Source organism: Parasteatoda tepidariorum, chromosome 4 (assembly GCF_982258835.1).
Source record: "Parasteatoda tepidariorum strain Cologne lab strain chromosome 4, Ptep-v5.0, whole genome shotgun sequence".
In the NCBI taxonomy this organism is placed as follows: domain Eukaryota; kingdom Metazoa; phylum Arthropoda; class Arachnida; order Araneae; family Theridiidae; genus Parasteatoda; species Parasteatoda tepidariorum.
In genome coordinates, this window is record NC_141758.1 from 95,340,323 (window position 1) to 95,357,091 (window position 16,769).

General features: G+C 28.9%; 1 protein-coding gene across 1 annotated transcript in view; it reads left to right on the forward strand.

Moving 5' to 3' along the window:
* The first annotated feature begins 816 nt into the window (after positions 1-816).
* knk (cytochrome and DOMON domain-containing protein knickkopf) overlaps positions 817-16,769 on the forward strand; it is a 42,070-nt gene continuing 26,117 nt past the window's right edge. The window contains exons 1-4 of the mRNA XM_043044260.3: positions 817-1,146; positions 11,601-11,750; positions 13,364-13,436; positions 15,551-15,659. Of these exons, the coding sequence (XP_042900194.2) occupies positions 1,089-1,146; positions 11,601-11,750; positions 13,364-13,436; positions 15,551-15,659 (390 nt within the window). The 5' untranslated portion in view covers positions 817-1,088. The remainder of the gene's footprint in view (positions 1,147-11,600; positions 11,751-13,363; positions 13,437-15,550; positions 15,660-16,769) is intronic.

Sequence of the window (16,769 nt, forward strand, 5' to 3'; positions counted from 1 at the left end):
TCCTGATATTTTGATAAGAATGCATGACAAATTTTACTATATTCAACCGAAATTTATTTTTTAGTAGGTTTTGTGCGGGTCTTTAAATTTAAAACTTTAACAACTTTTCTAAAAATGTTACAGGAAAGAAATTTTTCTCTCTTTTATTTATTGTTCTTTCTTTTTCAATTTTTTTTATTTTTTTTTTTTTGTTTGTTAATTTTTTTTACTTAAGTTTTTAATCTGAAATACGTTTTGAAAGTGCGATATGAAGCATGGGGATTTTTTTTCAAATGAAGTAATTAAAATTTATAAATGTTGAGGTAATGATAAAAATTCCCCAAAAATGTATTGAATTAATTTTAGTTTTTAGATGAATTTTCAACATAAGTATTTCTTATAAAAAATCGCAAGTTTTTTTTTTTTTTTTTTTGAAACATTTTCTTAAATATTTAAATAGTTAAAAAATTTCCGATTCTTTTAAAAAAAAATATAGCATTTTCTTTTAACATTTTTTTTAAACACGTGCCGACACAAATTTTAACTTTCCAATTCTTTCAAAGAAAATTCTGATGTTTTGATGAGAATGCCATGACAAATTTTATTTTATTCGACCGAAATTTATTTTGCAGCAAGTTTCATGAGTGTCTTTAAATTTAAAACTTTGACGTATTTTCCGAAAATGTTACAGTACAGAACTTTTATTTATTGTTTTTCTCTTTTAATTTTTTATTATTTTGTTTTTTCTTTGAATATAGATGTTCAACTTTTTGAACATCATCTGAAAATAAGAAACAAGACACGTTACTAATTACCGTTGCATTCTTTTTTTCATCGTACTCAATATTATTATGCATATTTAAAATCAGGCTTGAGATTTCTTTTTTCTTTATTGCGGTATAATTTTCACTCTTTCTTCTCACGAATTGTATCAGTGGGGCGTAGCATGCTTGTGACGTGTGGTCGGTAACGGCTTTTGAACCCATCTGAGCCGAGGTTAATGTCGACCCAGTTCCGGACCGGTTTCTTACTCTTTTCGCACTTCGTCGTGAAGCCTACACGCCATCAAGTTCCTTCAGTTTTTCGTTATGGTCAGCTGAAGACACAGAATGTTTAGCAGCCTACAGTTTACAGGATGGTGTATCTACGTTATTTACCTTATATCAGGTAAGAGATCTCATATTTATTATTGAATTCGAAAGCTTTTATTTCAATAAGAATATCTTAATATCGTTTGGTTTTATTATTACTTGGAATAATAGACTCATTAGCTCAGAAATGATGTCATAGTCTTGACATTTAAAACTATCTTGTTTTGCTTTAATAGCTATAATTAAATTAATAAAAACATAGAAGTGGTATTTTTTTAAAAAAAAAATATTTAAATTTAGTATGGAAATCTGTTCTTAGTCGTTTTTTAAACCAAGCTTTTTATCTCTTATAATGCAGCTTTTTATAGCTAAAATCGTTTGGTTTGCTTTTTGTCGTTTTTCTTTTTTTTTTTTTCTTTAAATAAAATATAGTTTAATCTAGTTTCCCCCCCCCCCTTGTTTATATTGGAAATTTCAATCAACACTATGTAGTTTTTTTTTATCGTAAAAAAAAAACTTTTAGTGATTTTTGTAATATGCAACAACATTCTAATAAAATAGGATTGGAAATGTGTAGGTTTAATGTTTTTAGGTTTTTCCAAATTTTTATTTTAATAAACACTGTACAATTTTCTTGAAGAATAAAAACTTGAAATTAGACAATTTACTGATTCTCCAATAAATACTTATTATATAAAATTGTAAGTTAAATTTCGGTTTTAAACTTTTCTTGATTAGGCAGAATTGTGGCTAAATTTAGGTTTGTGTAAAAAAAACTATTTTACTTATACTACGGCAGTCAATCTATCAATTATAACTTTACCTTAAAACCAGTGAAAAACTTTTAAAAGCTAACCACTGATAATTGAAAAAAATATTGTCTATCGTTTTTTAAAAATTTAATTTCATAAGGTGATAGCTTCATGTTCAACTGTTTGAATTTTGATTATGCTATTAAACTGACGCAATTTAGAGTTGAGGGCTTTACTTCTATTTTATTTCCTAAATTTTAACCTTTGAACTAATTTTTGAAGAATGCAAAAAAAAAAAAAACCTAATTTAACTATACTTTTATTAAATTTATTTCATATCTCTGAATGTGGTCTCTTGAAATCAAATTTTGGAGATTTCCTGACTAGTTAGAGCACTCAAATATTAACGGCAACTGACTGCTTAAAGAGAATGCAAGTTTCCTTTGTTTTCTGGCTTACAAACAAAGAGAATTTGTCAATCAAAACTCCAATTACTTTCCAAATAACTAGAGTTTTTAAAAATCCAAGGTAATTCAATGCCTGAGGACAATTCGCTAATTTCCTGATAACTACAAAAAAAATTTATCGCTAAAGTTAATTTATCATCAATCTATTTATATAATTTATCATGGATCATTTTTGAAACATCTTCTCTATTCACTTGCGCTCTAACTTCGGATCGGTGTGCTGGTTGGCAAACTGCTTATCACCAGTCAAACTTTTGACCATTTTCCGATTAGCTAGAGTGCCAATTGGAATTTTAACTAGGGCTCTGCACCTGATGCTAATTTTCCGATTTTTGCAGCTGATTTTTTCCAGTATAAGAGAAGTTAATGCTTTAATATGTGATTTTTAATAAAATAAACTTGACTTAAAATTTTACTTTCCACCTCGACGTACACATAACTTAAATTTTCATAGAAAGTTTTATTGCTGGAAAAGCTCTTTTAAAGTGAGTGAACTTTTCATTAAAAAAAGTTGAGTTATAATTGTCTTTAAAACTGTTATTTAACTACCAATGAGGAAAATGGTTTGTGAAAAATTCAGAATAAGCAGATATGTAGTAAATGTTAAAAGGGTGCTGACAAAATTGATCGCAAATTGAATTTTTGACTGTTTTTGGACATGAACTAACGAGCCAAAAGAAAAGATAAAATAAAATAAAAATTCGGAAAACTTTGACATAACTTAAAATGAAAGGCGTTAAAAATCCACTCGTGTCTTTCGAAAGTTTCGACGTTTTCACTTTAGATCTGTCAAAAACCTTAGACCTCTTAGTTAAATTGAAGAACGTAGTTTTTAAATTTTAATTTTATTTTTGATGAAGATTTCTTAAAATGCCTCATATAATATATTATATGAAGTATTTTAAGATATAAGACATACAAATCATTAAATTCATATAGATATTCATACAAATATGTAAATATATACCAAATTATAATTCATATAAATATAACAAATTCCATACACATACTCCGTTCACCGTGACATCGTTCTTTATCATAAGGGCGTAATGCTGTTTAATTTTGCCTCAGTATAGCCGCATCTGGCTTTGGTACAATTAAAATATAACTTTGAATCCAATTCCAGTTGACCTTTCACAAAATGAAAAGTAATGTTTTGCTTACTTTGTCAGTGATGATAGTTGTTGATAGTATCCATACATGTAATATCATCATAATAATGAATACATCTTTAATTATGTAATTTTTAGGTTTTATTGATTCGCACGAAATGTACTAGCTTTCCCAACCCAACCGAAATTAGCGCAAATATTACACTATCTTTCATTTCAAAAGAAATATGGTAACTTTATCTTTTAAATTTTGCGTATTTTATGAAATACTAATTTGCTGCATCTTACAAAATATTTTACTAACTGCATTTAAATGTGGAAAAGAAAGTATGCAAAAAAAATAAATAAATAAAATCAAAAAATAATAATACTTTTTTGTACAAATGTGCCTTTACCAATTTTAAAATTTTACTATCAAATAAAATATGGCTTGTCCGAACATTTTTCCTCAACTTCTTTCATCAAAAAATTGCATTTACTTTATCTATCGAAACACTTTTGGAGCAGAGAATTTTGCTGCAATATTCAAAATGTTGCCGTAAAACTGAATGCTAAATAAAAATTATAAATAATACTATATCCTTGTCTTTGTCTTGCCAATACATTTAGGAATAAAATATATAGAATTCTCTAAAAATAAAATTATACAAAATTATAAAATGTGTGTTATATTAGCCCTTTTATTTTGATAAACATATTCCAGTTTTAATAGTATTTAAAATGTCTCCCATAAGCTCCGATTGACTCTAAGTAATTTATCAATCATTAAATTATATTGCGGATTTAATATTAGTGTTAGTTAGTTTATAATACTCTCTTGGTTTCACTGAATAAGTGAAAATTTGTGGTAGTACCATTTTCAGCATTTTATGCTATACGCTCTACATTCAACTAATCCGTCCTCGATTTTATTTAAAATTATCTCTAAATTAAATTATAAACAAAATGGACGATTTATTTTTTTGTTTTTGCTTATTAAATATTTTTTGGTGTATCAGACGAAGCCAAAATTATTAGAAATACATAATTCGAGTAAATTTTTAATGCTCACAATTTTTTTACATTATTATCGTTACTAAAATGGTTTGAAGAAATTAATGCAATATAGAGCACACAAAAATAGTTTTATTTATATATACATATATAACATGTAACCTTAACACGTTGAATCCTCCGGGATGTTTCCCAGACCGTCGCCAATAGCCCATTGTGCAGCTCTAGTGCGACGTAAATTAACAACAACAACAACTTAACACGTTGAATACCATGGGGGTCACCGGTGACCTCAGTGAATTAAATGCGTCACGAATGATTACAAAAATTAACTGTTTTGTTGTAAATAATATTTCATCAAAATATGCAACGCATACTGAGAAAATAATTTTGGCCAGACGGGCAAGCCATGTAAAATTAGCGTGGCATTCAACGTGTTAAGTCTTGAAATTTTCATGATATTAAACTTCTATTATTCTGATTGAAAATAGCTTGTTGCAGTTGTATGATCTAGTCTCGATCGTAGTAAATTCTTTTTAATTATTAACATTCTATTTTTTTTAAAAAAATTATTTATTTCCATTTCTTTTAAAATTTACATACATTCTCCATAAATTCCGAAATTTAATTCCGAAATTTAATTCCGAAATTTAGTTCCGAAACTTAGTTCCGAAACTTAGTTCCGAAATTTTATTCCGAAGTTTTATTTAGAAATTTTAATTAGAAATTTTATTCCGAAATTTTATTCAGAAATTAAATTTAAAATTTCTTTTTTCCCCCATTTGTTAGCAATGAATTTATTTCCTTATAATTATCAAACTATTTCTTATAAATGACTTTTAATTCATTTATTACAACCTTAAAAAGTTCAAATATACCTTGTTTTTATCAAGGACTTGAGCGGTATTAAATGTTCCGATTTGTTTGTTATTTAAATCTTTAGTATTTTTATTGAACATAGTTTGTTATACATTTATAGTTCGATCTGGTCTTGGTCGAGGTCGCCGAGCCATTGATAATCGCTCGAGCGAGAAAGATATTTAAATGGTGGAAGACAAAAACACAATCACTTGACCTACATTCCTTTTATACGTGACGAAAATTACAGTTAAGACTGAAACGTTAACTTCTGCTTGCTATTTAAAAAGATCTATTCTTTAAATGAATTTACTCATTCTTTATAGAGTGAATTGGTTAAGTCGAATTTATCCTCGTTTAATAACTTACTTTTTTTCCTTCTTACTTTTGATTCTAATGAATTACTCAGTCTTGATTTTTTAAAAATTTGCTTATGCAGGCAATTTTTTAAAATTTAATATTTTTTTTCTTAAAATTTATTTGAAGTCTTCTGTATTTTTCTAAAATATTCATCTTATTATTTTCCTAGGGAAATGCATATAATTATCTTCATTTCCTAAAAATTGACTTACATTCTTTATTGTCTTAAAATTTACTTGCATTTTTCATATTTTTCTTCTTAATATATACTTGTATTCTACATAAAGATTTTTTTGAAAACGTACTTATTCATCTCTCTTAAAATTTACATGCGTTTCAATTTTCTTAAAATTTATACACCAGTAAGTTTCCTTAAAATTTATTTTTATTCGTTTTATAAAATGAACTTATATTCGTTTTCTTAAAATTTATTTACATTCATTTTACTAAAATTTAATTTTTATTCATTTTTAAAAGTTTTTTTTAAAATAAATACAATAAAATGCAATGATTCTTTTGCAAAAGAATTTACTTATTTTTATAAGAATTTATTTGAATTCTTTGTTTTTAACTTAAATTATTTGCTAAAATGTTCTTATTTTCCTTCATTTTCTTTGTTTTATATTTATTTTTTAATTTTGCATCAGAATAGGAAATAATGTAATCACTTTACAGTGATTACAGTGATTATAGTGTCTTTTTTTTAATGCAAACATTTTCATGCTACGTTTATGTTAATACATAAATATAATGTGTTTTCTGTTAACTATCATTTTTGTTTTAAAATGTCACAAAAGAAAAATTCTTAATCTAAATTTAGATTACTAGAGTAAATAATGTACTTATTATGAAATAATTTCTCCCTTGTTTCGGTTATTTTTGCTTCCAGTTTTCAATTTTTTCTTATAAATAAGGAACCAAAAATAAGGAAATAAGGAACAGAAAATAGGGAAATAAGGAATCTTTTTTTTTCTTCGAAAAAAAGGCACTAATCGGCAAGTTCAGTTGGAAACCGTATAAATAGTTGTGGTTTGGACCTAGTATGAATATCTGAAATTCGCCCCACCCCCGAGGTGAGTTTTAGCCGCCATCTTGAAATTGCTTGATCAGGAGATATGGTCAGAAGAGAAAATACTTAAACTTTACTACCTAGACAAGTGAGGTATGGAATAATTTTTACTATGGAATAACCTATGGAATAATTTTTTTTTTAACACTGAATCAAAAATCAAGTCGATATGGCTAATAGAACAGAAGTTATAAGATTTACTAAGTATGAAGGCTAAAAAGTAAAATGCCTAATTTATACCTATTTAAGCATCTAAAACTCTTACCTTGACAAGTGAGTTATTCTTTCCTATGTTTCTTACGCTGAACAGAAGAAGACCAACACAAAATCAATAGCACTAATAATTTAAAAGTTATTTATTTTTAGATGAATATAAAGTACAGTTTTGTACGTACGTCTATACACGCCTCGAACACAGCTAAAACAAGTTAATAAATAAAATCGTTTACAAGTTAAAAGAACTATAAAGGTTTAATGAATTAAAAATACCATATTTGTACTTTTATGCGTCTGACATTACTAACTATACAAATGGGATATAGTTTCGAACGTATATTTTTTATTTGATTTATTAAAATTAAAATTAAATTAATTAACTAATGGTTTCAATTTTATTAGGATGTTATGCGTATTAGGGACTAAAATCATAATTTTGATTCATGAAACTATCATAACTTTTAAAATGGTTGTTCTATCAACTTTGTTTTAATCTTATTCGATTCAGAGAAAAAACTAAATAAGAAGTACCTCATTTATCCAGATAGGTGTATCAGACTTAAAAAAAGGTACTCTTTATACTTCATAAATATGTTATAGTCATATCGACTTGATTTTAGTGTTATTTGAATCAGTGGAAATACACATAAAACACTTCACTGTCCAGATAGTGATGTTTAGTTTCATCCCTTTGAAAACTGTGCCCGTCAGTGAGCTCAAAGCTCAAGATGGCGGGCTATGCTCATCGTGGAAGAGGGACGGAGCTTAGCATTTCCTTATTGAGACCAAACCACAGCTATTAAAATATTTTTCTGCTTTTCATTAAACATATTTGCGCAATGCCCCCCCTTTTTTTTTTGTTGACTTGAGAGTTGACTATAGTGCCTTGCGAACTCAAAATTTAAATACAATATTGTATTTGCCGGTTACTTAAGAGATGCCAAATTTTTTTTTTTTCAAACAGTCTTATATGTTTTTCCTCCACCTGTTTCGCTTTAATTTCCAAGAAATAATAAATGTTAAGATTTTAGATTAGGAGAAATTTTAGGAGAAATATTAAATAGAATAAAAGGGGAAAAACCCGGATTCAATGAGATAAAGGAAACAGTAAAAAAAACTAAAGTCTTATAACATCTTCGAGTTTTATTTCTGACTTCATGGTAATAATCTTATTGAACAGTTTAGAACAATTTTACAACAATTTTACAACAATTTTACAATTTTAGAACAATTTTAGAACAAGCCATATTTTTAAATTGTTTGAGAGAGAGTTTTTTGTAGCACCATGGTTTCATATAAGCTATAATATTTCATTTTATAACCGGCGTTGAAAACTGATCCAATTCTGAGTTCACGGCTATCTTTGTGCCTTGCAATTTTTTAACTCAATCCAGAAGACAAGGGAACTTCTGACTCAAGCATTTGACTAATTAGGTTTCGTGGAAGGCTTTTTGATGAAACTATCCCGCATTTGCGATAGGAAGAGAGGAAAATCACAAAACCTCCCACGGTTAGCCCAACGGCAAGGGATTTTATCCTATGATTTGTTTTCTACATGTAAGAAAACTGGCAATTATGCATTTGTAAAAAGATTTTTAAATTTTGCAAAGTAAATCGAACACTGCATTGTCTGAACTTAAAAATATATGTGAAAAATGAGTTATTTGTGGATTTTAAGTTTGTTTTTCGAAAGTCGTCGTTACATCAAATAATTTCTTTTCGCGAATATTGTGCTATTTCTCTGAAAAATTGCTGTCAGGAATTCATGATTAACTCACATAACCTAACTATTACTTTCGACTGCTAGATTAAATTTTTATGCTTCTATGCTATGTAGACAATGCTAAATATCAACTTCAAAGAAAGCTACAGTTTTGTTAAAATGAAAATCAATTGTGATCTAATTCATTAATAATTTAAAAAATTATTTAAACTCTGCAATATCTCAGGTCACAAAAATTTTCAAAAAATGAAAGATTATTAATTAATCTCAATAATTTTGCGGAAAAAAAATTAGATAAGAAAAAAATTACGAAAATTGGCGACTGTTAAAAAATTTAATGTATATATTTTTTAAAATAATAAAATGATTAGCCTGTTCCAAAACCCAGAAATTAAATTTGCGACAAGATTGTAATACATGCATAATTTAAAATTATAGCTTTAATACTAGATTTTTAGTTGCGGAATTTTTCCCTCTTAGCTGGGAAATCTCGCCAATTTTGAGGTTTAGGTGGAAAGTGTCGCCAATCTTAGTAGGTTTAATAATTTTTCAAACATTTAAACTGTTCGTTTTAAAGTGAATTCTTCCAAGTTTGATACAGTTTTCAATTAAATGTTTGCTTAGAGTTTAACTGAAACATTGAGACTGTGGCTATTTTTTTTCATTCGCAAATTAAAAAATAGAAAAAATCCTTCGAAAAAAAAACTTGTTATGAATTTTCAGAAATGCAGTACATGGACAAGCTGTAAGGAACTAATCTATATAAACCAAATGCTTATATGTATGTGTGTATGTAGCTTATACAAATTTGCAATTCTGAACAAACCCGCACGTTATTTGGTGAACAGTCATTATAGACCAGGGATGGCCAAGCTCCTTGATAGTCGAGCCATTTTTCAAATTTTGAAATTTTTCACGAGCCACAATTAAATACGTATTTAAAAGGTAGGTAAAAAAGGTATGAAAAAAAATTTTTTTTTGCAGAAATTATATTTATTGAAAACATATAAATAAAAGTACAAAATATGGGTATTGAATTTAAATAGTATTAAAAATTAAACACATTTATTTTACTTTTCTTGATGTTTCTTAAAATTTGGTGAATAATTGGTGACAGTACTTCTCAGTAATTTTTGAGATGCTGTTAGTTAATACTGATCGGTGATTCGGTGCTTGGATTTCACGAATTTTAAAGTGGAATAAAATGATTCACATAAGTACGCTGTTCCGAATATTGAAATAATTCGACAAGCAGCCTTTTTTAATTCAGAATACTTCGATTCTGGTACAAATTTCCAAAATTCAGTAATCGACGTCGACTTATATTTTAATTGTAGAGCTTGATCTTCGTTCATCTCTATTAATTCTAATTCTCCAGATGCTTTTTGGGTCATAATCATATTGGAAATGGAAAACTCACCTTGAATTATGTTAATTTCAAATGGATTCAGAAAAAAATCAAGAGATGATTTAAAATATTTCAAGTCTTGAAATCTATTTTGGAATTCCGTCAATATTCCTTCTACCATTTTTATATACTCGTTGAGTTTTTCTTGTTTAATATTGGAATAAATTTTTTTACTTCGAGGAAAATGACAATGTTTTATTTTTAATGTTCTTTTAAAAAAGTTGTAATTTAGTTTGAAAACTAAACATACACTGTAAGAGGTCAAATATTTTATCTTTCCCCTGCAATTGTAAATTAAGTGTTTGTAAATGTTCCATGACATCAGTTAAAAACAATAAGTCTCGTAACCACTCGTCATCGCCTAATTCCGAATAGGTTATATCCTTTTCTTTTAGAAATGCAGTTATCGGATCAAACAAATCTACAAAACAATTTAATACGTTGTAGCTAGATAACCATCTAACAATGCAAGAGAAATTAATGTCATTTTTAAGTTCTTTAATTCTTTAAGGAAATTTTTGAATTGTTGATGATTTTTTGCATTGGTGCGAATGTAATTTACAATGTGTAACACTGTTTTCATAACACCAGGATATTTTAAAGATTTTGTAACGAAATGTTCACGGTGAATTATGCAGTAAATCGGTATGAACTGTGGAATTTGAGAATCATCTCTTAAAATCCCAATAAGACCGATTTTTTTTACCCATTATTTCCGGAGCTCCATCAGTTGCAATGCTTACAAGTTTATTAAGAGGTACATAAGTTTTCATTATGGAATCTAATGCATTTTTAATATAGACACCGCGGGTTGACTATTGAAGTGCTACTAAATCTAATAATTCTTCTTTAACAACAAAGTCAGGTGAAACAAAAGTATGAAAACTGCCTATTGTGGAAGATCTGTGATATGTGCTGATTCGTCAAGGATCGATAAAAGTTTTTTAAAATATAATAGCACAAAAATGAAAAGGGAACTCGGGGGTACATTTATCGAGAGCTTTCTCCGGCATTCCGTTCGTGCTCTGCTTCCTACTTATTGTAGTTAATTTTTTTTTAATCAAATCCATAGCATTTAATAAATATTTTATTTTTTAATATGAATGATCTAACCATGAAATTTTGTCTTGCTTTTATTGATGCCAATAATGCTTAATAGCTTAATTAACAGGTACTACTATTATTTCGGTGTTTAATAAATACTAAATGTACTATCATCGGTGCTAATATACCTCTGTAGAAATAGATTTTTACAGCCTACCGAAAGGGATATGAATAGGAGAAAATTGTTAACTATGGTAATTTTTGATTATCAGGAATTCATCTCGAGCAGTAGCAAATGATATTGAATATAGTTATTTTAAATGAATAAATTTCTAAAAGCTTGATTTGCTGCTGTATCTGATAACACAAAAATTAACAAAAATAAAAATAAAATATATTTTTAATAGCGTCTGTATGTGTCTTTCAGTTTTGTGCATGATTTTGTAGTATTAATACTTTATTCACCTCTTACGAAGAACGGATATCCAGCTGGTTAATGAATTATAACTTTATATTTCTCTTTTTTAGAATTGGTCCTGGTGTTGGCTGATGAGGCATACATTGGTCTGCCTTTAGGGAAACTAAACACTTACGCTCATCAAGTTTCTGGTCAAGTCTATGCAGTCGACGAGTACACGCTTCTCATTAGAAATTTCTTTTACGATGGACTAGGACAAGGTAAAGGCTAGGGCAGTTTTAAAAACTTTTCACGCTGTTTAGAACATTAAATATTTACTTGATGTTTGGATTCAAAATCCTGCTTATACATAAGACAAAATTCTCTCATTTTCGCGTTTGAATTTGATTTGAGGATTTTGGAAAAAAAAATGGAGGCTCGTAACTGTTTTGAAACAATTTTCAACAACACTGATTGCATTCAGACATGCTCACCCTTATTCTAAAGCTCTTATCTTTGTCTCAAACAACTAAATTTTTATGTAAAACTTTTAATTTGCGTTGAGCTATGTATTTCGAGTGTTTTGTTTGACAGCCAACAGGTTTCATTTCTATCCCTATCATTGTTAGCTTTAACGTAAACTAAATGTGGGTTCAATTTCCCGTGATGTGGAATTTTTATCTAAAACTGTTATTTTGCATCGAGCTTCGTATTTCGACTGTTTTGTTTGACAGCCAACAGGTTTCATGTCTATCCCTATCATTGTTAACTTTACCGTAAACTAAATACGGGTTCAATCTCTCGTGATGTGGAATTTTTATCTAAAACTGTTATTTTGCATCGAGCTTTGTATTTCGAGTGTTTTGTTTGACAGCCAACAGGTTTCATGTCTATCCCTATCATTGTTAACTTTACCGTAAACTAAATACGGGTTCAATCTCTCGTAATGTGGAATTTTTATCTAAAACTGTTATTTTGCATCGAGCTTTGTATTTCGAGTGTTTTGTTTGACAGCCAACAGGTTTCATGTCTATCCCTATCATTGTTAACTTTACCGTAAACTAAATACGGGTTCAATCTCTCGTAATGTGGAATTTTTATCTAAAACTGTTATTTTGCATCGAGCTTTGTATTTCGACTGTTTTGTTTGACAGCCATCAGGTTTCATATCTATCCCTATCATTGTTAACTTTACCGTAAACTAAATACGGGTTCAATCTCTCGTGATGTGGAATTTTTATCTAAAACTGTTATTTTGCATCGAGCTATGTATTTCGACTGTTTTGTTTGACAGCCAACATGTTTCATATCTATCCCTATCATTGTGAACTTTACCGTAAACTAAATACGGGTTCAATTTCCCGTGATGTGGAATTTTTTTATCTAAAACTGTTATTTTGCATCGAGCTTTGTATTTCGACTGTTTTGTTTGACAGCCAACAGGTTTCATGTCTATCCCTATCATTGTTAGCTTTACCGTAAACTAAATACGGGTTCAATCTCTCGTGATGTGGAATTTTTATCTAAAACTGTTATTTTACATCGAGCTTTGTATTTCGAGTGTTTTGTTTGACAGCCAACAGGTTTCATGTTTATCCCTATCATTGTTAACTTTACAGTAAACTAAATACGGGTTCAATTTCCCGTGATGTGGAATTTTTATCTAAAACTGTTATTTTGCATCGAGCTTCGAATTTCGACTGTTTTGTTTGACAGCCAACAGGTTTCATGTCTATCCCTATCATTGTTAACTTTACCGTAAACTAAATACGGGTCTTAATCTCTCGTGACCTTAAATTTTTTAGTGATGAATTATAAATGTTATTGCTGTGCCGTATTTTTACTGTGCCGTATTGCTGCGCCGAGTGTTTCATGAAATTGATTTTTTTTCCAGATACATTCTTCTGGGCTGGAGCAACTGTGAGACCAAGTAATATAGGATTTATTGTGCCCGACGAAGAAGGAAAGTAAGTATGTTTTTATTCTTATCATAATTGAAGAATTGAGTGCATGAAGGCTCTATTTGACATTTTTGAAAAAATGAAGGTTACTCAGGGAAATTCGAGTTTTAGCAATTTTTTTCAAGTTTTTTAATTTTGTGGGTTTCTATGATTGAAGATACTTAATGATATTGATCTTTGAGTGTTTCTGGAGTGGAAGAAAGTTCCAAGTGCATTTGGAAACAGGTAGTTACCAAGAAACTTTAAGAATCCGTCTTTTGATAGCAAATTAAGACACCACGAAGAGTGCAAATGCTACAACACGAAGAATTCAAATGAATATTGGAGATATATTTACTTCGCCAATTGTAACCTTGGAGATGTAAATTAAAGATGACGCATGCTCTTTATTTGTCTACATAAAAACAGCGTTAATTCATTCAAACTCTTTATCCACTCAGATTTTCAATGCTTTGTTGCACGATGGTAATTTCGTTAGGAAATTTTGTACTTTCTCTTGTTATTTATAGTTATTGATGTTTCTGAACTTCCTTTAAACTGTGGTTATTTATCACCCAAAACTTTATTTTCTGATACATTAAATTATTCGGAGCATGGAATTATTCGACAACTTTTCTATCTATCATATAAACACATCTCGATAAGATGCTAATGATTAAATTAAATAAAAATATCAAATGAAAATATTAAATTAAAATTAGTAAAATTAAAAAAAATTTTGTTTTAATTAAAATATGCACAAAGTAACTGTTAACAAAGTACATTCGAGTATTGTTACATCGCTAATTCTTAACGTGATCGTCAGTTCAAGACATTAGATTACATGATTCCTTATGATGGCCAAAATGTTTCGTGAATATAAATCGCTAGGCAATTCGTTAACTTTATAATAAGAGGCAATAATTTGTTAATAGTAGAATATAACTTGTAAGATTGTAATTTTGTAGTATTTGATTGTAATATTGTAGACTATGATTTGTTAATACTTGAACTATAATTTTTCAATAGTAGACAGAAATTTGTACTTTTTTATTGGAAAAATAACCACAACATTTATCAACTACGTGCCGTCGTGGTACTTTAAGTACGGTATAGTTATTCTACTTTTTCTGCGCACCATACAGGTGGATCAACATAACCCTGACAATATAAGAAAGACAGAACAGAGAGAGAGAGAGCGAAGTTGCATCCATGCCCGCCACGGTATTCAAACCCGGGATTTTTCTGAATTTATGATAGCTCTTTGACACTATACACGCGGTCGGCTAATTGTAGATTGTTCTTTAACTGTAATTTGTTAATTGTTGAACTATGATATGTTAACAGTTGAACTATGATATGTTAACAGTTGAACTATGATATGTTAACAGTTGAACTATGATATGTTAACAGTTGAACTATGATATGTTAACAGTTGAGCTATGATATGTTAACAGTTGAGCTATGATATGTTAACAGTTGAGCTATGATATGTTAACAGTTGAGCTATGATATGTTAACAGTTGAGCTATGATATGTTAACAGTTGAGCTATGATATGTTAACAGTTGAGCTATGATATGTTAACAGTTGAGCTATGATATGTTAACAGTTGAGCTATGATATGTTAACAGTTGAGCTATGATATGTTTATAGTTGAACTATAATTTGAACTATTACTAATTAATAGTAGATTATGATATATTGATGTCAATCGTAAATTGTGAGATTTCGAACTCCTATAACGTATTGAAGAGCAGTGATTTAATTACGTAAGTCGTATAAAATCACTGCAAAGCGTTGGAGAAGCCAAGTCTTTAAGCACTATAGTTTTGATATTTTATATCCTTTATAGGGTATTGTTTTCAGGTGTATGTGGGATTAAATAATCACGAGTCACACCCAAGCCTGTAGTTTTAGTTTCTGAACCAAAACTAATTTGACCACTTGTGATTTTTCTTGAAGTTGTAATTTCTAAATTATTTTTCCAGTAAATTGAAACAGTACTTGATTTTTGTCAATAACTTCAAATAATTTGTCTTACGGGAGATCTCTATATACTTATAAATCAATCAATAAGTACCACTATACTGTCAAATGTTCCATCAAATTTTATTAAGTACTTGTTGAAATGTTTTATAGAACCAATAGGCTTCAAAGATACGTAAATGCTGATGTCACTTTGCGGCTGCCTGATAACAGGAAGTTGTCTACCGTCAAATGGCTGGCTGTTTGGGATCTCAGGGATCATGTAAGTTGCCAATTACTAAAAGAATGACTTTACTTAAATTCTTGAACAAATAAAAGTATAATTATGCAGTCAAATCCAGGTGGCTTATTTACTGTAAACTTCAACTCAAACTATATAATATTTATATCAAAATATAAGAAATATTTGAATTTCAATCTAAGAATAATTTTATTGCAAAAAAGAAAATAGAATTTTTGACATTTATGTTAGAGATTATTAAAGTTCATTGTTAATCGGAAAAGATGCTAAAAGAAATTAAATATCGCAGATCTAATTTAACTACAGAGTTACATATTTAATGCTTACTAAAATATATAAAATAAATTTTCAACTTAACATTACAACGGGTAACATAGTTCACAATTTTCAAAGTAATTCCCTTCATTGACCTAAATGCAGAGTTGTAAAGGTGAGACAAAATGTTCTGCCATAAACTCTTATTTTGCTCCATTCCTTATACAAGGGAGATTTTAGGAATGGGCACATATCCTTGCCTCCAAGATAAACCAAGTAGATCAATTTTTTTGGATTAAAGTCTGGTGAATGAAGTGACCCCTTTCACTCTTTAAGGTGAAAAAATCCTATTTCAATGTCCATGTTTTATTTCAAAAACACATTCTTGACTAAGGAAGCACAACATCTTTAAAAATTAATCTGCGACATGTTGCAATAAAAATATTTGATTTTAAACTTTGTTCGAATTATTGTATTTTCCCCAGCAAAATGTCGAATTTTGCGAGGCAGTATTACAATTTTCCTTACTGCGGTGTCTATAAAAAAAGTTAAGGTCATGGAGGTTAAGGCAGTTATTTTCGTGACCGTCAAACATAAAGGTGGCAATGAAGTCAGCATTAATTCATTTATCCCTTAATCGCGATTTTGTAGAACTATGCTTAATAGATATATATATTGAAATGTATAATAAATACTGTGAAATCAACTAGAACATTAACCTGGTTCTGGTTCTAATTAGTTCTGGTACCAGAATTTTTTTTTTTAAATTTCACAATGCTTAAAACTCCTTTGAATTTAGGGAAGCAATATAAAATTTCTAAAAATGCATTAAAGGTCTAATACAGGGATGGGCAAACTTTTTGGGTCGTGGGCCAA